Source organism: Sminthopsis crassicaudata, chromosome 2 (assembly GCF_048593235.1).
Source record: "Sminthopsis crassicaudata isolate SCR6 chromosome 2, ASM4859323v1, whole genome shotgun sequence".
Classification (NCBI taxonomy): domain Eukaryota; kingdom Metazoa; phylum Chordata; class Mammalia; order Dasyuromorphia; family Dasyuridae; genus Sminthopsis; species Sminthopsis crassicaudata.
In genome coordinates, this window is record NC_133618.1 from 674,920,088 (window position 1) to 674,940,655 (window position 20,568).

At 55.0% G+C, this 20,568-nt stretch overlaps 2 protein-coding genes across 2 annotated transcripts in view; one reads left to right on the plus strand and one right to left on the minus strand.

Moving 5' to 3' along the window:
* EDRF1 (erythroid differentiation regulatory factor 1) overlaps positions 1–5,427 on the plus strand; it is a 31,381-nt gene extending 25,954 nt beyond the window's left edge. Inside the window, exons 23-25 of the mRNA XM_074297133.1 lie at positions 1,366–1,481; positions 2,603–2,754; positions 4,606–5,427. Coding sequence (XP_074153234.1) covers positions 1,366–1,481; positions 2,603–2,754; positions 4,606–4,783 — 446 coding nt within the window. The 3' untranslated portion in view covers positions 4,784–5,427. The remainder of the gene's footprint in view (positions 1–1,365; positions 1,482–2,602; positions 2,755–4,605) is intronic.
* Positions 5,428–5,456: 29 nt separating this feature from the next.
* MMP21 (matrix metallopeptidase 21) lies at positions 5,457–18,866 on the minus strand. Its single transcript, XM_074297151.1, has 7 exons — positions 18,120–18,866; positions 15,734–16,379; positions 14,483–14,622; positions 14,117–14,258; positions 8,871–9,128; positions 7,705–7,877; positions 5,457–7,536 (listed from the first exon to the last, which is right to left on the minus strand). Exons 1-7 carry the CDS (start codon positions 18,279–18,281, stop codon positions 7,210–7,212), a joined length of 1,848 nt encoding a protein of 615 aa, XP_074153252.1. The 5' UTR covers positions 18,282–18,866; the 3' UTR covers positions 5,457–7,209.
* Positions 18,867–20,568: the final 1,702 nt, after the last annotated feature.

Genomic DNA, 20,568 nt, shown 5'->3' on the forward strand with positions numbered 1-20,568 from the left:
ACCCGGGTGAGGGGCTTGTTTCTATCCACTGGGGGGTTTGCTTGACCCCTTGTCCAGCGGAGACTGGCGGAGAAGCATAGGAGCTGGAGGTCAGAGGGGACCATGTTACGCCCCCAGGGGCCTCTCAAAGTGTGGGAGATCCACTGGCCCTCTGGGATCTCTTAGGGGCTCTGGCCCTACCCAAGAACCATGCGGGGCCATTGCCTGTTTCTTTCTTTCACTTAGGGATGCAGTGGGTTAAGTGCAGTTTTGAAGGTGCAGAAAGTGTCTGGGGGCGTGGCTCGGTGTGGCCATACGGCAAAGAAAGGGACTTTTGGGAAGGGAAAGAGGGGCTTTTACCAGGGGTTCAATGGCCGCCCACTTCACATGGCTCCTGACGTAATCTCATAGGCTTACTCTGGGGTGGTGAGGGCAGCACGGGCGGCCCTGCTTGTGGAGGGGCCCCCTGGCTCTCTGAAGACTCTGCCCCCGGGGGCCTGGACCGCAGGATACGGCCGAGCTTTTTATTGACTTTCTGTGACCTTGGGCTGAGGGTGATCCTGCCCAAGTTCTGCTGCATCACACACGGTGGGGGCAGCAGGGGCGTCTCGGCTGCCGCCTGTGACTCTGGAAGCCTCTGGGGCAGGCCCCTCCATTTTCCCTTTGTGCCACATCATTTCTCCTGGTCCTGACCTCGAGCCTTCTCCCCTGTTGGCAGCCCCCAGCTCTCGGGCCTCCCTGAACGCGCCCGGGCACATGGCCTCAAGGCCTGGGCCCTCCTCCCACTTCTGCACAGTTTGTCCTTAATGCCTGGTAGCCCCCTTTTCTCATCCGCCTCTTAGTGCGTCCAGGGATGCCCTGTGCCAGGCACTGTGCTAGCGGCTTTCTGAGGACGTGGCGGATCGGCCTCTGGGAGCCCTGCCATCAAGAGACAGGAGGCTCTCAGTGCCAGGGGGAAGGGAGGCAGAAGGAGCCATGGCTAATGAGTGGGGAGGACATCTGGGAAAGGCTCGGGCAAGGCGGGCCTATCCGATAGACGCGGCAGCCCGTGTGTCTCATGTGGCTGTGCCCTGGGGAGGCCCACGCTTCCTGAACCTGGTCTGACTAGGGGGCCTCGGTTCTGGGAAGGAAGGGGGCACGCTCAGAGTGCGAATTCTGTTCTTTCCCACGGCCTTGCTCGGGTTGCCCCGGCTCCTCGTGGCCCTCACTCGTCTGAACTCTTCCTAGTCGTTTCCAGGCGTGGCCTGACCGCTCCACTCCCATGATAACGGGTTCTGCCGGCCCCGGGCAGCGCCCCTCGGGTTTGGCCCCATTCACTCGGCAGTCCGGCTGCGCGTTACCTGGGCCGGGAAAGCTCATGTGCAGCTCCCATGTCCTGTTTTGCAGGTCAGAACAGCAGCGTGGGGAAACTGAAGACCTTGTCTGGGGCCCTGGACATCATGATGAAAACTGAGCGAGCGTTCCAGCTGATCCGAAAGGAGCTCACCGAGGAGTGTGACCAGGTCAGGGGGCACGGGGAGTGGGAGGGGTGGGCAGGACAGCTTGGGGAGGGGACTGCTGCTGACTGGGCGGTAAAACCCGGACAAAAGCTGGCAAGGAAACCAGAAGACCCCTAACTTTGCAGAGTAAAGATGAGTTTGTGTTTGCATTTTTAAAAAAGCCTCCTGGGAAAACTGCCATGTGTCCTCCGTGAGGATGGCTAGCGTTCCCCAAGGCCCAGCGGGTCCCTTGGGGGGTGAGGGTGCCCGCTGGGCAGTTATTTGTGGCGTGCAGCCATTCCCAGCTGCTAAGGGGATCGGGAGGAGAGTCCCTCTGACGGGTGAGCCACGGGTCACGAAGGAAAGCGCGTGCTACGGGTTCTGCCCGAGGATCACTTTTTGCGTCAGCGGCCTGTGTTCTGCAAAGAGCATTTTACCAAATGAGAACCGAGATGGGCCGAGTCTCGTGACGCACATTTGGACCCTTGGTCCTGGAGCTCATGGAGGGTTCGGTGTCTCGCTTCGTGGCCCCATTTGGGTTTTCTTGGCAGAGAAATCCGGGTGGTTGGCCATTCCCTTCTCAGCTCATTTTTACAAATGAGGAGACTGAGGCAGAGTTCATTGCCTTGCCCAGGGTCTCCCAGCTGGTGAGTGTCTGAGGCTGGGCTTGAGCTCGGGTCGCCTTGGCCCCGGGGCCGGCACTCGATCCACTGTACCGTTGCATTGCCCCCAAGGTGGGTCACTTGTGTGATTTTGAAATAGCCGAGTCAAGCGTGTCATGGCGGCTCCGTGAGCCGTCCCTGGAAAACGCTCAAGCCGTGAGCAGCACCGCTGGGACCTGAGACTCCATGGAGGTGGGAGGCCAGAGGCCCGAGCTTGGCCTGGGCAGCCCCGGGGCTGGTTCTTCTAGGAGAGCCAGGCCCCCCCTTCATCGTCTCAGAGAATTCCCTCGGTGCTCACTGGCCCCTCCCCCAACAGAGCTCTTGCCACCTACTGTGTGCGGGATGCTGCAGTGTTGTGGTCACACTGATGGCCAGGCCCCTCCTGAAGAGTAGGGGCATGGGGGGCGGGGGGCGCCATTGCTCCTTCCCAGGACAAGTGCTCTGAGCTGCGGCACTTACAGAACAGGACGACTTCCCTTGCAGAGCAAGAGCGAGGGCGGCTCGACCCCCGACCCCTCGGCCGCCAGCCTTCACCGCGAAGAGGTCGTGAAGCTGCTCAGCATATTTGAGTCGCGCCTGGCCTTCCTCCTGCTGCAGTCCATCAAGCTGCTGTCCGCGGCCAGAAAGAAAGCCAGGTCAGTGCAGGCTCTTGCGACCTCCGGGGATCTCCCCCCATTTTGCAGATGGGGAAAGCAAAGGCTCGCCTCGCCCAGTGGGTGTCCCCGGCTCTGGGCCTGGTACTTGTCCCCTGCAGCATCTCGGCCTTCTCTGTGAATGGGGTCCAGTAACTTGTGAGCTCAGAGGCCCTTTGGGGTCGGGGGGAGGTGAGCCTGCCAAGGTGGCAGCAGCAGGGCTGAGGGTCTGGGTCTCCGGGGTGGGGGCTTTGTTGGCTTTGTCAGGGCTTGCAGAGGTGGCGCAGGCTGTCGTCTTACCTCTGGCCTCCGAGGAATGGAGGGGCCTGGTCTCTGACCTTCAGTGAAGGGCTGAAGTAATCTGTCTGGTTCCTCCGAGAGTGGGACAGGGCCCCCCTGCTCCGAGCTCTCGGTGCCTCCTCAGGTGCCTCTGTGCGCCCGCAGCCCGCCATGGGCCCCCCAGGTCTGTGAAGGAAGATTTTTTTTTGTGGCATTTTAGCCCAGTTAGTCCGGGACTTCTGCGACACGCGCAGCCGAGCTGGTTCACGGAAGCAGACGTTGCTCAGCGCTGGGCCCTGCTTTTCTGGCAGAGGGCTTCTGTGACGTGTTGGCGTTCGGTGCCAGCAGATTGGTTGGTTCCTCTGGGCCTGGTGAGGACTTATTTATTGCTGGGACAAAGTGCGGTTACAGAAATGCAGGTGACGGCCCTGCAAGGCTCTCCGTGAGGAACCGAGGTTCCGGGGGCTTCTTTTGAAGAGACCTGGACACTGAGGGCTCGGTCAGGTTTACAGGAAGAAAAGACCGTCAGACGACAGTGACGTGCTCTGGCAGGTTTTAATGAAGCTGTTGGTGTCCTTCAGTCAAACTGAAGAGCTGGTGGTTGGAATTGAGGTGGCTGACGGGCCCACAGGCCGCCGTGCTCGTGGACACGGTTGTGAGGACAAGTCCTGGTCGCGCGCTGCGCCACTGAGGGATCACGAGGCCGGCCGGCCCCAGTGAGTGCCGAGTAGCCCGCTCCAGCCCGTCCCCGTTCTATAGCCTGCTCAGTGTTCTTCGCCCCTTGTGAGAGCACAGACTTCCTTTGTTTGAGAAGCTCCAAGGCGGGAAGTCCGTCTTGTTCTTGGGGCAGCATGAAGTGGTGGGAGGGGGTTGGGCAGGGCTCACAAGTCGCTGTTGCCTCCACTACAAACACCAGCCACGTGCCCCAGAGATCCCAGTGAGTCATGGCAGCTCGTGGGAGATCGCAGCCCCTCCCTCCCCCCTTGCCTTTCCCATAATGAGTCCCGCAAGGTTTGTGGTGGCTGCCACATGTAGAAAGGGCTCGTCCTGAGAACTGTCAGGAAAGAACGGGGCCCCCCTCACACCCCGCTGACGGCTCCTGTCGCACCACGTGGTCCAGCCCTCTGGGGCGGCCTTTGGGGGGGGCCACTCGGTGTCTGCGACGTAGGGCTGGAGGTTTTCGAATTCTGACCCGTGGACCTGGGCATCCCTCACTCTCCCAGGTTTCCAGTGCTTTGGTGATGCTGGATAAAACAATGTAAAATTAGGAAATCTCCTACAAACTCTCCGAAGTTTGGAGACAGTTCTAGAGTGAGGATCCCCAGGAGACCAGAATCGAATTGGACTGGCCAGCCAGAGGCGGCGTGAGCCCTTGGGCCACAACCCACAGAAGAAATCCACTCTTTGGACTTGGGGGGTTGACAAGAAGTAGAACCCGTCGGTGACGACGGGGTCGGGAGAGGGCCGGGCAGAGACGGGTCTTGGGCCGCCACTTCCGTCTGGGTCTGCTCGGAAACGCTCATCCATGGGCACGCGCGTGCTTGCGTCACTGACCGCTGCTTCTTCTCCCCGCAGCCACAGCGAGGACGAGGAGGGGCTGCTCCAGACCAACAAGCAGGCCTACTCCCACCTCCTGAGGGCCACTGCCGAGCAGCACACCAGCCTGCTGCAGAGGATCGACGTGATCCTCCACCTGATGGGCCAGCTCTCCGCCGGCAAGGAGCCAGGCGGAGCCGCGCCCCCACCCCCCTGAGCGGCCCGGCCGGCCGACAGCAACGTGTGACCAGTGCCTTGTGACCGCGGGCGCCGGGGCTGTCCGTTCGTCCGTGCGGTGCTTAGTTTAATTTATGATGAGAGACACAATGCGCCCTGACTGTGGGGAAGGGCAGGGGAGACCTCTGTCCTCCTCCTGGGACTGGCGGACTCTGAGCTGGCTGGGAGGAGCTGGCACTTGAGGCACTGAGAGGGGGGCCCGGTCGGGCTCCCCCGAAGGCCTGGACAGACTCATGGTGATCATATGACTAAACGCTCCCCTAGAACGGGGCGAGCTGGCGCTCGGCGGGGAGTGGCGCTAGCCTGGGCTCAGTGGCAGGTTCGGCCTGTGGAGTGAGTACATTCAGAAGCTGCCCGTGGAGCCAGCCCTGTTTCCTTCTCCCACAGTTATGACCGTGCACAAACAGGTGCCTTTTTTAACTTCAAAACAGGAGTTTTCAGACACAATTGGGCTATTGGGCAGTTGGCTTGATTATCTCGTGCTCCAAAAGTCTTAGCACTACTCTGACTTAATATGGCAGTTGATCAAGAAAGAAGATGCTATTATCCCTCTTTTTGAACTTGAAACTGTGAATAAAAGGCAAGAAAGATATTTTAAATAAATAAATTTATTTATTAAGAATAGACGTATCCATTTTTGGAGTGTTTTCCCTTTCAGCCCCTCCCTTTAAGGCAATTGAAGTAGGGAGCACTTGTAGTCGAGGTGAAGGATGGAAAGCCTGAGGTAGCCGTGTACAGAGCGCTCTGGGCAGCTCTTTCTGACAGCCCCCGGCCATTTCTTTATGGGAACTCTTAAGTTTCAGGCAAAGACAAATTTCTTTTTTTCATAAATTCTCGTGCCCTCGGCTCCGTTGGCTGCGTCGGAGCAGGTAGAAGGCGGTGTTCTGGCAGGAACCCTGGGGCTGGGCCCAGGACATCCGCCGCACTCCCGCAGGCCGGTTCCCGATGGCCAGGCCGGTTTCCCTCGCCCAAGTCCTTCCTGGGATGTTCCCCACTAAAGGCAGGTGCCCTGCGTCGCCCAGCTCTGAGTTCCTCTTCACTCTCCCTCCTCCAGCACAGGGATCCTCACCATCTGTTTCTACCTGTAGCTTATCAGTGACACAGATTTGCACAAACTTATTGCCCTGGGTCCTCTTTAAGTTCTGTGTGCAAACTGTCAAGCATGAGAACCGAATTTTTAATCAGAATCACTTGGTCGCTTCATTTCCCTTCAAAGTAAAGTTGAAAAGCCCCTGAGAAGCATGAATGGTCCTTTCCCTAGATATTGGCCATTGGGGAATTGTCGCGTCTCTTCAGATTGTAAAGCTGCGGCCTCTGCTATGAGCAGACATTCCCCCAGAAGGCCCCGTCTTAGCATCTTGCAGGTCCAGCCGGGTTCTGGAGGTGTTTTCCCCAAGGTCACCCAGCCGTCCAGTCTCAGCAGGGCGTGACGCTGTCCTTCCTGCCTTGCCCCCACGCTGCCTCCTGCCTTATGGCCCTCCCCTCAGCAGCCAGAACTCTGGCTGAGTCCTGGGGCCGAGACCCGTAAGGCTCTGGTGGAGGAAATCTCACTGTGGCTTTGGTGGACGTGGCACTCATGGCATCGGGTGCCTGTGTTTAGTGGTTCAACCTGTTGCTTCTGGGTGTGGGTCAAGGTCTGTAGGTCAGTGCCCTCTGAACTGTACTGAATGTCTGCCAGTGCATCAGTCTAAGGTCCTTTCCAAGGGTAAATGCTCATAAAAATTTGGCATTATGGGATTTTCTTTAAATATTCTGTTTTCCCAATGGTAATCTTGCATTAAAATCATTCCACATCAAACACTGTAGCTCTCAATTTTTTTAAAAAAAGAAAATGGGAAATGGTTTTTGATGTTCCGATTGTAGTTGTTATTAATGGAAGGGAAAGTACCCAGCCAGCCTCCAAAGTGCACTTTGAGATCCCTGTGCTCGAGCCCATTCTACTCCAAGTTGCCATCCCATCCTAAAAACAGAGGGTGAGGGCATTAGAGCGAGCTGGGAAAAGGAAGCTCTGCGAGGGCTCTAACACCTGGGCTCAGGAGGCTCCAGGTCCAAGGCTCTGCCGCCGTGCCCCTCCGGGCACCTCGACTGCTTCACTGATAGCGAGGTGGGTGGTCGACCACAGGTTTCTAGATGCCGCGGGCTTCCCCTGCAGCTTCGGAGAAACTCCCACGAGAACTGGAGCTTGCCCCAGCTTCTGGGCCGAGAACCCCAAGTGTGCACCGAGACTGTGGTTTGGGCTGCAGGGAGCTCCATTGCCACCCCCTCAAAGCACTGACATCGCCTTCCCCTTGGCAAGTTGTCCCTCAGGCAGGAACCCTGGGCCCAAGGGCGACCGTGACCTGGGCACCCTCGGAGCGCTTGCGGCCGTCCAGAGCGACCTCCGTGGGCTCCTCACCTGAGCGTCTCCTAGATGGGCCGGTCGGCTTTCTGTGCCGTCATTTGCAGGGAGGAAGTATGGACGTCGCAGATGTCGAACCACGTCTGGGAGATGGGCTTTCTGGGGAGCAGCGCGTTGAGTGCCAGGGAGGAGTTCTGCCGCCGGTCTTGGTCATTCACCACTCTCCAGTAGGAGTTCCCTTTGAAAAAGAAAAGGGCGCCGTGGGCGTAGGAGAAGTAGGCTGCGTCCAGGTCTCTCAAGGGGTGGTCTGGGGGGGCTGCGGGAGGGAATGCAGCCACCAGCCTCTTTGGGTAGGAGTTGGCCACTCGGCCTACGGCCACGTCAAAAGCATAAACCTGCGGGCATAAAGGACGTGAGACCCTGGCCCCCAGGGGTGCAAAGCTCTGGCCCTTAGGTGGGCATGGAGGGTGCGAGGCCCCAGCCCCCGAGTGGGCACCAAGGACGAGACCCCAGCCCCTGGCCCCCAGGCGGCCATGGCACACCAGAGAAGGCCTTCTGCTCACCAAAGACTCCCGGAAGAAGTAAATGAGCTGGGTCCTTCGGTCGTAGAAGGCCGTGTCCAGGGGGCTGGGGATGCCGGGAAAGCCTTCCGAGATCAGCCGGGGGTAGCTCTGCCCGCGGGCATCCTTGGCATAGGCGCGGTCGGTGTCACCGTCATACCTCCAGAAGTGATGCCCTATGACCCAACAGAGGGACAGCCATGAGAGGGTGCTCCACAGGGCTCGTGTTCCCAGCGTGGCTGAGCTGGAAGATGCTGTGGAGTGCCGTGGTGGCTAATAGGGGAGAGCATGACTCCAGTGCCCGCTCCGTGCCAGGCACCGGGCTCCAGGATCAGCCTTTATGTGCCCCCAAACCTACAAAATTAGAAGAAACTGGACGACGGGCAAGGCGCCTTGCCTGGGGCCTCCTCTCGCTGGCAGTAAAGCCGGGCTGGGGCCGAGTCTCCCACGTCCAGCGTTTCTCCCTAAGCCGTTCTATGGAAAATGTCCGAGATCCACTGTAGGAAAGCAAAAGGGCAGTGCTGGGAAAGCTGCGTTACACTGGCCCCCCTGGAGGGGCCCCTAAGTAGGGCTTATCAGCCTGGGCCCAGCAGCCCCAGCCCGAGGCGCCCTCCACAGTGAAGACTCCACGAGGTCGGGGGGGGGGGGTGCTGGGGGGTTCTCAGCACTGAGAGGTTCCCTTCAAGCCTCCATCCCGAGGCAATGATGCACCTGGGGGCTGCCTTAGATTACTGTCTCTGCTTGGGTGAAGGGGGAGGAAGATTTTTCTAAGCAGCCTTTTAGGGGGGCTAACGATGAAAGCCCATTTCTGGATTTGGACTCCCCTCGTCCTTGTGCTTGGGCCTTTCCTGGTTTGCAGCCCCTCCTCCCAATGAAGAGACAGGATTGTCCCCCTGACCACCCTCCCAGGGGCCTCCCACCCCCTTCTGTAGCACGTGTGATGAAGACTGAGAAGCGGAGGCCGTGTGGTTTCTCCGGGTTTGGGGAATTCTCCATCAGAGTAGCTTTTAAGCCCCCACTGATCTGCCCGCTCGGTGGGGGGGGGGACTCTTAGGAGGGGCTTCTCCCAGGGGTCAGCAGGGCTGCGCCCCAGGACACCATCCGGGAAAGCCGGGTTAGTCCAATTGCTGGAGAAGGCAGAAATGGAACCAGCCCCAAAGAACTAGTACCTTTGAAAAAGTAACGCTCGTCTCTTCTCCACGTCCATACGTGGACGTAAGCGTCGATGCCCTGAGAGGGGATTCCGCGCCAGCCAATGGCAGTGAGGATCGGGTCCCCGAAGCGGGTCCTGTTGTGGCGGTTCTCGTAAAGCCAGTACCAGCCGCGGCGGAAAAAATAGGTGCTAAAGCTCACAACCAGCTCCCCGTGGCGGGTTTTCTCTTTGCGGATCCAGTCAAAGGCGGTGTCAAAAGGTCCTTCACATGACCCTAATGAGGAATAATCCAGGAGAACTTGTCAAGCCCAAGCTTGGCTGGGAAAATGCTGAGTTAAGCACCGAAGGAACAAGGGAAAGTCACTCCTTTCAAAGAACCGTCTCCTGGGAGAGCCCAGGTACCTACACAGGTACGTTCATAATCACTGACTGCCAGCGGCCATATGCTGCGCGCTGCGGGGGCCTTTGGGCACGTGTACAGAGAATAAACAGTCTTTACCACCAGGGCCTTGTGTTCTAATAGAGGAGCCAGCAAAAGCAGCCACTTCTATCTCTCTATGGGTCCGCCATCCATCCTTCTCTCTCTCTACCCGTCCGCCATCCATCCTTCTCTCTCTCTACCCATCCACCATCCATCCTTCTATCTCTCTACATGTCCAGCCATCCATCCTTCTCTCTCTCTACCCATCCACCATCCATCCTTCTCTCTACCCGTCCACCATCCATCCTTCTCTCTCTCTACCCATCCACCATCCATCCTTCTCTCTACCCGTCCGCCATCCATCCTTCTCTCTCTCTACCGGTCCATCATCCAACCTTCTATCTCTCTACATGTCCAGCCATCCATTCTTCTATCTATCTACCGGTCCATCATCCATCCTTCTCTCTCTCTACCCATCCACCATCCATCCTTCTCTCTCTCTACCCATCCACCATCCATCCTCTCTCTCTACCCGTCCGCCATCCATCCTCCTCTCTCTCTACCCATCCACCATCCATCCTTCTCTCTACCCGTCCACCATCCATCCTTCTCTCTCTCTACCTGTCCACCATCCATCCTTCTATCTCTCTACATGTCCAGCCATCCGTTCTTCTATCTACCCATCCGCCATCCATTCTTCTATCTATCTACCGGTCCATCATCCATCCTTCTATCTCTCTACCCATCCACCATCCATCCTCTCTCTCTACCCGTCCGCCATCCATCCTTCTATCTCTCTACCCGTCCGCCATCCATCCTTCTATCTATCTACCGGTCCATCATCCATCCTTCTATCTATCTACCGGTCCACCATCCATCCTTCTATCTCTCTACCTGTCCAGCCATCCATCCTTCTCTCTCTCTACCCATCCACCATCCATCCTTCTATCTCTCTACCTGTCCAGCCATCCATCCTTCTCTCTCTCTACCCATCCACCATCCATCCTTCTATCTCTCTACATGTCCAGCCATCCATCCTTCTCTCTCTCTACCCGTCCGCCATCCATCCTTCTCTCTCTCTACATGTCCAGCCATCCATCCTTCTCTCTCTCTACCCGTCTGCCATCCATCCTTCTCTCTCTACCCGTCCGCCATCCATCCTTCTATCTATCTACCCGTCCACCATCCATCCTTCTCTCTCTCTACCCATCCACCATCCATCCTCTCTCTCTACCCGTCCGCCATCCATCCTTCTCTCTCTCTACCCATCCACCATCCATCCTTCTATCTCTCTACATGTCCAGCCATCCATCCTTCTCTCTCTCTACCCGTCCGCCATCCATCCTTCTCTCTCTCTACATGTCCAGCCATCCATCCTTCTCTCTCTCTACCCGTCCGCCATCCATCCTTCTCTCTCTACCCGTCCGCCATCCATCCTTCTATCTATCTACCCGTCCACCATCCATCCTTCTCTCTCTCTACCCATCCACCATCCATCCTCTCTCTCTACCCGTCCGCCATCCATCCTTCTCTCTCTCTACCCATCCACCATCCATCCTTCTCTCTACCCGTCCACCATCCATCCTTCTCTCTCTCTACCTGTCCACCATCCATCCTTCTATCTCTCTACATGTCCAGCCATCCATTCTTCTATCTATCTACCCATCCACCATCCATTCTTCTATCTATCTACCGGTCCATCATCCATCCTTCTATCTCTCTACCCATCCACCATCCATCCTCTCTCTCTACCCGTCCGCCATCCATCCTTCTATCTCTCTACCCGTCCGCCATCCATCCTTCTATCTATCTACCCGTCCACCATCCATCCTTCTATCTATCTACCGGTCCATCATCCATCCTTCTATCTATCTACCGGTCCATCATCCATCCTTCTATCTCTCTACCGGTCCATCATCCATCCTTCTATCTCTCTACCGGTCTATCATCCATCCTTCTATCTCTACCCGTCCACCATCCATCCTTCTCTCTCTCTACCCATCCACCATCCATCCTTCTCTCTCTCTACCCATCCACCATCCATCCTTCTCTCTCTCTACCCATCCACCATCCATCCTTCTCTCTCTCTACCCATCCACCATCCATCCTTCTCTCTCTCTACCCGTCCGCCATCCATCCTCTCTCTCTACCCGTCCGCCATCCATCCTTCTATCTATCTACCCGTCCACCATCCATCCTTCTATCTATCTACCGGTCCATCATCCATCCTTCTATCTATCTACCGGTCCATCATCCATCCTTCTATCTCTCTACCGGTCCATCATCCATCCTTCTATCTCTCTACCGGTCTATCATCCATCCTTCTATCTCTACCCATCCATCATCCATCCTTCTCTCTCTCTACCCATCCACCATCCATCCTTCTCTCTCTCTACCCATCCGCCATCCATCCTTCTCTCTCTCTACCCATCCGCCATCCATCCTTCTCTCTCTCTACCCGTCCGCCATCCATCCTTCTCTCTCTCTACCCGTCCGCCATCCATCCTTCTCTCTCTCTACCCGTCCGCCATCCATCCTTCTCTCTCTCTACCCGTCCGCCATCCATCCTTCTCTCTCTCTACCCGTCCGCCATCCATCCTTCTCTCTCTCTACCCGTCCGCCATCCATCCTTCTCTCTCTCTACCCGTCCGCCATCCATCCTTCTCTCTCTCTACATGTCCAGCCAGCCATCCTTCTCTCTGCCCCCCCATCCATCCATCCACCTACCTGCCTACCACATAAAGTGAAGGGATACAAACACGTACCAAACGGTCATTCTGTAAGAGAGAAGGCACTAGCCATTGTATCAGGAAAGTCTCCATTCAGAGCACTTTGGGGCAGTGTAAGGGGGAAGCGGACAGTCCAAGCATCGGGCAGCCAGCGTCAAGGCTGAGAGTGAGGGAGGGGAAAGAATAAACACAAGCACGTACTGTGGGCCAGGCACTGTCCCAAGTGCTTTATGTATCTCATTTGATCAACAACCTTGGGAGTTGGATGCTATTAAGTTCCCGATTTTATGATTGAGGAAACTGAGGCAGACAAGACTTTATGCAATTAGCCCAGTCACATGGCTAGCAAGTGTCTGAGGTCAGGTTTGAATTTGCCTCCTGATTCTGGGCCCAGAGCTCTATCCATAGCATGGGGTAGACCAGGCTCAGGATGTGCAAGGCTTTACGTGCCCCTTGGCAATCTACAAAATGAATTGTGGGAAAGGGGAAATGCTGGGCATGGGCACGGAGGGTGGAAGGAAGGACAAGAGGGAGCTACAAGGGTCCCTGAACGCCAGGCAGGCAGCAGTTTGTAGTTTTTCCTGGAGTCACGGGAAGACACAGGCAGCTTTAGGCCGGCACTTGGGGCTACTTGTAAGATAAACTGCGGTGGGCAGAATCTTGAGTCGGGAGACCAAGTAGGAGACTGTTCGCTGTTGCCCAGACAAGAGATAGGGATGTGGGAGACAGGAGGGGATGGTCACGAGGTGCTGGGAGCTGGGAAACAGAAGCAACAAAGTCGCCTAATTAACTGGGTGATGAGAGGGAGGAATATGAGCCTGAGGGAAAAGATAATGAGCTCTGGTTGGGGGGGGGGTGGAGATGCCGGTGGGATATCCAATTTGAAACAGCCAATGGGCAGTTCCTGGGGTGTGTGAGAGACAGACAGCAACAGAGACAGACACAGAGATAAACAGGGATGAAGATAGAGACAGAGGGAAAGAAGGGGGGGCAAGAGGGATAGAAAGAAGGAAGGGGAGGGAGAGAAAAAGGGAATGAAGGAGAAAGAGATGGAGAGAATGAGGAAGGAAAGAGGAAAGACAGAGAGACAGAGTGCGGCAGATAACCAGGAGAGACAAGTAGAGAGGCTGGAGAGCTTAGCCTCCAGGCAGACAGACATAGATGATGGATGGGTAGACAGAAGATGGGTTTAGATGATCTGAGTCATTGGAGACAATAACTGACCCCACTTCCCAGCCTTCTCCTTAAGGTTCTCTCTACACTCTGCTTATCATCTTCCTTCCCCCTTTTCCCCCCAGAGAAACGGGCAGTTTTCAAGGTTAGAAAACCAGGCTCTAGACAACTAAAACAGTGCCGGCTCGCTGATTAGAGAAATGCCAGCTAGGACCCGTCCAGCTGGTTCTGGCTGCTTCCTATGAGGCTGGCAAAGGTGGGAGGGGCCGCGGCACATCCACTGTCATGGGCAGAGCTGTGAGCTCTGGGACCACGGCACGACATTTCGCCCACGGCAGAGCCGCGGACACCTCCCCCTACCCGACACGCGCTGCGGGAGAGGCGCCGGCGGCGGGAGTGGGAGCCAGGGGGCTCCGCCGGAGCTCGGTCCCTCCGCAGGCGAAGGCTCCCCGCGCTTCCCATCCCTTCCCGCCCTCAGGGCCATGGTCTCCTGGCTGGGCCGCCCTGGTGGCTCCCTGTGCAGCAGTAATGCGAGGCTCCCGCAGCCCCCACCCATCCTGATGGACCGACTATGGCCCCAGAACTCCGGCCCTGAGAAAACGAACTTCTACCCCCGCTTTTTGGACTCTGCTGGCCAGAGGGTACGCGGGACCCGCCAAAGGCTTCCCTCTCCCACTCCCCATCCCCGCTCTTCTTCCCCATCCTCCTGTTCCTCCTCTTCCTCCTCCCGCCTCTTCCCATCTCCAACTCTGCACTTTGGCACCTCGGAGAGATCCAGCCGCAAGGACCCCCACGTCAAGTCCACAGCCCAAGGCTCCTGCTCAGGAGCCCCCCATCCCCACCCCCAGCCCTGCCCTCCTCCACCATGTCCTGGGGCACAGGGTAACTAATTTAATTAACCCAAGTCCTCCCGGTGGCCGCAGGTGGGCGCCTTCTTACCGTACAGTCTTTGTATCGCTTTCCTGTCCGCCCAGTCCAGCTCCAGTCCGGCCTCCTGGGGAATGTAACTGGGCTGCATGATGGAGCCACTCCTGTCCAGGTGAGGCAGGCCCAGGACGTGGCCGATTTCGTGAACCGCCACCTAGGAGAGGAGCACAGACGTCAGCGCCTTCTCCCCTCGGCTTTCGGTGACGCGGATAAGCCGGGCATTGCTTCAGGCCCGGTGCTCTGCCGGGTTTTAACAGGACTTTTATTTATTAAAGAGGAAAAGAAAGGGGGACTTGCTGTGGGGAGCCACCTCCCGGAGCTAACGGGGCTCTCCCGCCCAGGGCTCCGACACTCTCCGCCGCTCAGGGCGGCTCTTACTTTGAGGAGGCTGATCCCGTTGTCACTGCTGGGGGAGGTGAAGTGCTCGTCGTCGTCAAAGTGAATGTCCCCAAAGAGCCAGGTGTGGGCGAACTCTCGGCCGCTCCCGTCAAACGGCCGGCTGCAGCCCAGGTGTCGTCCTGGGAGAGTGGAGACAGCTCAGATAAACCAGGGTGAGTGTGTGAGATTGTGTATGTGATTGTGTATGTGTGTGAGAATGTGTCTGTGTGATCATGTGTGTGAGATTGTGTATGTGATTGTGTGTGTGTGTGTGAAAATGTGTATGTGTGATTATGTGTGTGAGATTGTGTGTGTGATTGTGTAGTGTATGTGATTGTGTGTGTGAGATTGTGTATGTGATTGTGTGTGTATGTGTGAGAATGTGTGTGTGATATTGTGTGTGATTGTGTGTGTGATTGTGTATGTGATTGTGTGTGTGATTGTGAGAATGTGTATGTGTGATTATGTGTGTGAGATTGTGTATGTGATTGTGTGTGTGTGTGTGAAAATGTGTATGTGTGATTATGTGTGTGAGATTGTGTGTGTGATTGTGTATGTATGTGTGTGAGAATGTGTGTGTGATTGTGTGTGTATGTGTGTAAGAATGTGTGTGTGTGTGATTATGTGTGTGAGAATGTGTATGTGTGTGATTATGTGTGTGAGATTATGTGATTGTGTGTGTATGTGTGAGAATGTGTGTGTGTGTGATTATGTGTGTGAGATTGTGTAGTGTGTGTGTGTGTAGTGTGTTTGTGTGTGAGTGTGTAGTGTGTATGTGATTGTGTGTGATTGTGTGTGTGAGATTGTGTATGTGATTGTGTGATTGTGTGTGAGAATGTGTGTGAGATTGTGTATGTGATTGTGTGATTGTGTATGTATGTGTGTGAGAATGTATATGTGTGTGATTGTGTGTGTGTGTGAGATTGTGACGTGTGTGTGTGTGTGTGTGTGTGAGAGTGTGTGTTGTCTGGGGGAGCAGAGGCTGACAAAAGGGCCCCAGTGTAGAAGAATGGGAGCAGAGAGCCAAAGCTGTGGCCCGTGCCTTGCACAGATGAGGAGGCAGAGATCAGGATCACAGATCTGGGTCTATCGAGCTGAAAGGATCCCTGATCTTGTCTGGTACAACAACCCATTTTACGGATGAACAAACTGAGGCATGGGGAACCTGAATGACCTGGCGGAGCTTTGGGAGGCAGGGGCCGTGGAGCCAGAGATGGTCAGTGTCCGCTGACCGCCGCAGGCCGGACTCACCCCTTCCGAAGCCCAGCTTGATGTCCACGCGGGCTGCAGGAGAGAGGCGGTCCTCTTTGAACTTGAGCGGGCTGACCTCGCTCCACATCCGGAAGGCCATCTTGAAGATGAACCTCTGCTCCTCGATGGAGAGCTGGCTGCTGTAGCCCTCCCCGACCAGCCTCCACCTCAGCAGCCTCTTGGAGAAGGCGCGCAGGCCTGGGGGCCCCCTGAGCCGTGGCCGGAGGGCCCGCAGGGACCGCCTCGCCCGCCCCTCGGGCCCCGGGCCGGCGCCCAGAGCTGCCCCGTCCCCCTGCTCCGCACCAGGAGCCCCGGGCCGTGGGACCGGTTCCTGCGGGAGCTGGCGATCGGGCACACCGCAGCGCGGCTGGTTCATGGCCGCCAGGGTGGCTTTGTCCAGCTGCCCGGTCACCGGTAACTGGCTGAAGGACTGGAACTTGGCGATGGCCTTGGCCAGGTCTGGGTCCCCACCAGGCCCCGCCAGGAGCTTCCCTCCTCGCCTGGCCGTGGAAATCGCCTCCTGCACGCCGCGGGGGTCGCTGAGCTCTGCGGGAGGTTTGTCATCGGGGGCAGGCCCCAGGACGTCCGAGGGGGGAGCCGTGCCCCCCATGGGCCGGTCTGTCCAACCATATTTGGATAAGAACAACTGCAATCAAAAACCCAAACGTCACCCGGCTGCCTTTCTATGCGATGAAAACTGGGGCTGGGGGCCCATCAATCCAGCGGGTGCTAGGCAGTTATTGGGCGCCCACCCTGAACCAGCACCGGCGAGAAAAGCAGTTCCTGCCCTCAAGGAGATCCTGTTCTAGGAGGAGGCGGGTGGGCAGCCCCAGGTCTGGGGGAAAACCCCAGAAGCCGGATTCAAGGTGTCTTTGGAGAGAAGGGCTCAGGACACTTGGGGGGGAGCAGAAGTGAGGCTTTGAGCTGCTTCTCTATGGGCTCCCAGCCTCCTAGACCCACTAGCTCTCCTGCAGGGGACTTCTCCATACACCTTCCATGTTCCCGCCAAGCTGAGCCAACCTGCCATCCCGTCTCCTACCCAGGAGCCATTTGTGTAAGAGGCTGCATGCATGTGCCTGAAATGCATTTCATCTTTCTCTCTTAATTAGCACGCATTTATTGAGTGCCTACTGTGTACCAAAGCCTCTCCGAATCCTTTTCTTCCTTCAAGGTTCACTTTGCCACATTCTGCTCGTCCAATTCGTTTTTCTGCGTACGTGGTCAGCTTCCAGTTATATCAAGAACGTGGTTCTCTGAGTTAGGGCGGGAGGATGGCTTTGTTTTTGTCATGTTATCCCTGGCACAGCAGACGCTAAATACCGGCTTTCAGGACACACGGCGGCTAAGTGGGAGTCCTTCCCTTGCTAAATATCTCAGCGGGAGGAAGGAAACCCAGCATACCTGGAGCTGCTGCAGCTGGAGGGTCCATTTTATGGATGGAGAGAGTGAGACCTCAGAAAGGGGGGGGGGCTTGCTCTATGTGATCGTGTGGACACAAGAGCAGGACGCGGGTTGTTGGGTCTTGTTCTATTGGCTTTTGCCCAAGTACTCTGCAGTCAGTGAACTTGGAACAGCCTCAGCCCAGCTTCCCAGAAGACTCTTCCTGCCTCTAGCTCCAGAGGTCTAGGAGATGGAAGTGCAAGAACTGCGGGCGCCCCGGCTCACTCATAGTGCTCACGGTCACTTGGCCAATATCAAGCATTTGTATGTGGAAAAGCCTTTGCTTTCTTCCTTTCCTCTTATTGCTCTTCCTTCCTTCCTTCCTTCCTTCCTCTCTACTATCCTCCTCTTTCTTGCTTGCTTTCTAGCAATTAATACAGGAGATGCTCTTGCTATTTTAAAATACCACAAAACAGCCAAACTGGGGAGGACCTCCCAGCTCCATGGCAATCCACACACACACACACACTCACACACACACACACACACACACACACACACACACACACTCACACACATATAAACTGTCTATAAAAGCTAGTTACTCTCTATTTTAAAACATAAATATGGAGAGACAGAGACAGTGGGGAGGAAGACATGGAGAAAGAGAGGGAGAGGAAGAAACAGAGAGAAGAGAAGAGAAAAAAAAAAGAGAGAGAAACTAGCCATTACAGCCAATTTACAGAAGCATTTTACAAATGCCTCATCGGAGGCCCAAGTTAGGACTCTTCCTCCCCACTGGGGCACACAGAAGGTGCTCGATAAATGCTTGGGGATTGATGCTAGCTGGGACAGGCAGTGCCTGCTGGTCACTGGGAGGAGTGGATCAGAGGAAGGGGCTAGTTCTCTGTCCGGGTCCTGGGCGGGGGTGCACATGTGCGTGACTACCCTGGCTGTGAGTGCACATGGGGAGGCTCGGGGGTCGGCCCAGCGCGGTCTCTCCTACCTGAGCAGAGTGGAGGTCAGTGACGGGCTGGGCCTGGTGCAGGACGGACTCCTCCAGGTCCGAGTGGTCCCGACTGTGGAAGAGTTTCTCGGTCCGGGCGGGCCAGGGGGCAGCCAGGAGGCAGAGCAGCTGCACCAGGGGCATCGGGATAGCGGCCGGCATGGCGGCACTTGTCAGACAGAAGCCCCCTGGCCCCTCTCCCCTTGTGGAAGACGGGAGCCGCTCTTTATAGCTGGGACACTCCCCCCTTCTCTCCAAGCTGTTGTGTGATAATTCTCACCTTGGTCTGAAGTGTGCTGCCCCGGGGTGAGCACACACACACACACGTGCCAGCCAGGGGGAGGGGGAGGAAGGGGACTGCCCTTTGAAGGCCCCTCCCGGCTCGTGCCTCAGGACTGCAGCTTGTCAGAGCCCCCTCCTCCTTCTAGGAGCCCTCGGCTCCCAGCTGATCAATCAGCAAGCACTTATTGAGCACCACCCGCTTCTTCACCCCCATCTCTCCCACCTCCAGCCTCTAACTCCCATCACCTCTTGGGCACCTTAAGCTGGTATTTCAAACATAACCCAGCGTGCCCAAAGCTGAGCTCATTCTCTGCCCCTCAGACTCTGCCCTTCTAGCTCCCCCTTACTGTCCAGGGTCGGTTCATCTTCCCTGAACCCCACACTCACAGCCTGGGGCACCATCCTCACGTCTCACACCCCGGATCCATAAGCTGCCACATCTTGCTGTGGGTCCCACGGGTGACTCTCTGGAGTCTGGAGCCGCCCCCTCATCTGCTGCCCGAAGCCAGGGGGTGGGGGTGCTCGGCTGGTGTCCAAAGCCCCCCTGCCTGCCCTCCTCCCGGCTCACCTCCCTTTGCGCCGCCCTTCTCACTCTCCCACCTCCAGCTCTGGGAATTTTCCTGGCTTTCCACACTGCGGAGTCTGCAACACTCTCCTTTCTCATCTCCTTTTAACATTTTTTTATTCTTTTTCTATTGTACCCCTGCAACTTGTGGGATAAACATAAGCGGAGCCATCCAACTCTCCTCCAGCTCTCTCAGCAAGGACCAAAAAGGAGTGCTGGGCTCAGTAATGACCAATGATCCAAAGAGAAACGCACTAAGATCTTTCCCCCAGCCCGGGTCCACGCCCATTAGTTCCCTGGAAATTCTTGACCTGTTGTTTTTCCATATGAACTTAGCTGTTATTTTTTCTAAATCATTAAAATAGTTTTTTGGGAGTCTGGTATAGCACTAAATAAGTAGATTAGGTAATATTGTTATCTTTATTATGTTTGCTTGCCCTATCCAAGAGCATTTATTAGTTTTTCCAATTGGTTAGATCTGACTTTATTTGTGTGGAAAGTGTTTTGTAGTTTTGCTCATATAATTTCTGATTTTCCCTTGGGTGATAGATTCCCAAATATTTATACTATCAGTACTTACTTTAAATGGAATTTCTCTTTGTAATTCTTAACTGTTGGATTTTGTCAGTGATATGTAAGAATGCTGATGACTTATATGGGTTTATTTTGTATCCTGCAACTTTGCTAAAGGTGTGGATTATTTCTAATAGCTTTTTAGTAGAGTCTCTGGGGCTCTCTAAGTATACTATCATATCATCAGCAAAGAGTGATGATTTGGTTTTCTCATTACCTACTCTAATTCCTTTAATCTCTTTCTTGACTCTTATTGCCGAAGCTAGCATTTCTAATACAATATTGAATAGTAATGGTGATAGTGGGCAACCTTGTTTCACTCCTGATCTTATTGGGAATTATTCCAGTTTATCCCCATTACATATGATGCTTATTGGTGGTTTTAAATAGATGTTACTGATTATTTTAAGGAAAAGTCCATTTATTCCTATACTCTCAAGTGTTTTTTAATAGGAATGAATGCTAGGTTTTATCAAATGCTTTTTCTGCATCATCTATTGAGATGATCATATGTTTTTTGTTAATTTGGTTATTGATATGGTCAATTATACTAATAGTTTTCTAATATTGAATCAGCCCTGGCATTCCTGATACAAATCTTACTTGGTCATAGTGTATTATCCTGGGGATGATTTTCTATAGTCTTTTTGCTAATATTTTATTTAAGATTTTAGCATAAATATTTATTAGGGAGATTGGTCTCTAATTTTCCCTCTCTGTTTTCAATCTACCTGGTTTAGGTATGAGTACTATGTCTGTGTCATAAAAGGAATTTGGTAGGACTCCTTCAATCCCTATTTTTTCAAGCAGTTTATATAGCATTGGGGTTAATTGTTCTTTAAATGTTTGGTAGAATTTACATGTAAATTCATCTGGTCCTGGGGATTTTTTCTTAGGGAATTGACTAATAGCTTGTTCTATTTCTTTTTCTGAAATGGGACTACTATTTAAGCAATTTACTTCCTCCTCTGTTAGTCTGGGAAGCCTATATTTTTGGAGGTATTCTTCCATTTCACTTAGGTTATCAAA

Excerpts from the sequence above, each read along its gene's own strand:
- MMP21 (XM_074297151.1), bottom strand. The coding sequence starts at position 18,281 with ATGCCGGCCGCTATCCCGATGCCCCTGGTGCAGCTGCTCTGCCTCCTG. Across the intron at positions 14,259-14,482 it reads ACGGGATCAGCCTCCTCAAA|GTGGCGGTTCACGAAATCGG; the intron begins GTAAGAGCCGCC and ends CTCCTCTCCTAG. Across the intron at positions 7,878-8,870 it reads CGAGCGTTACTTTTTCAAAG|GGCATCACTTCTGGAGGTAT; the intron begins GTACTAGTTCTT and ends GTTGGGTCATAG.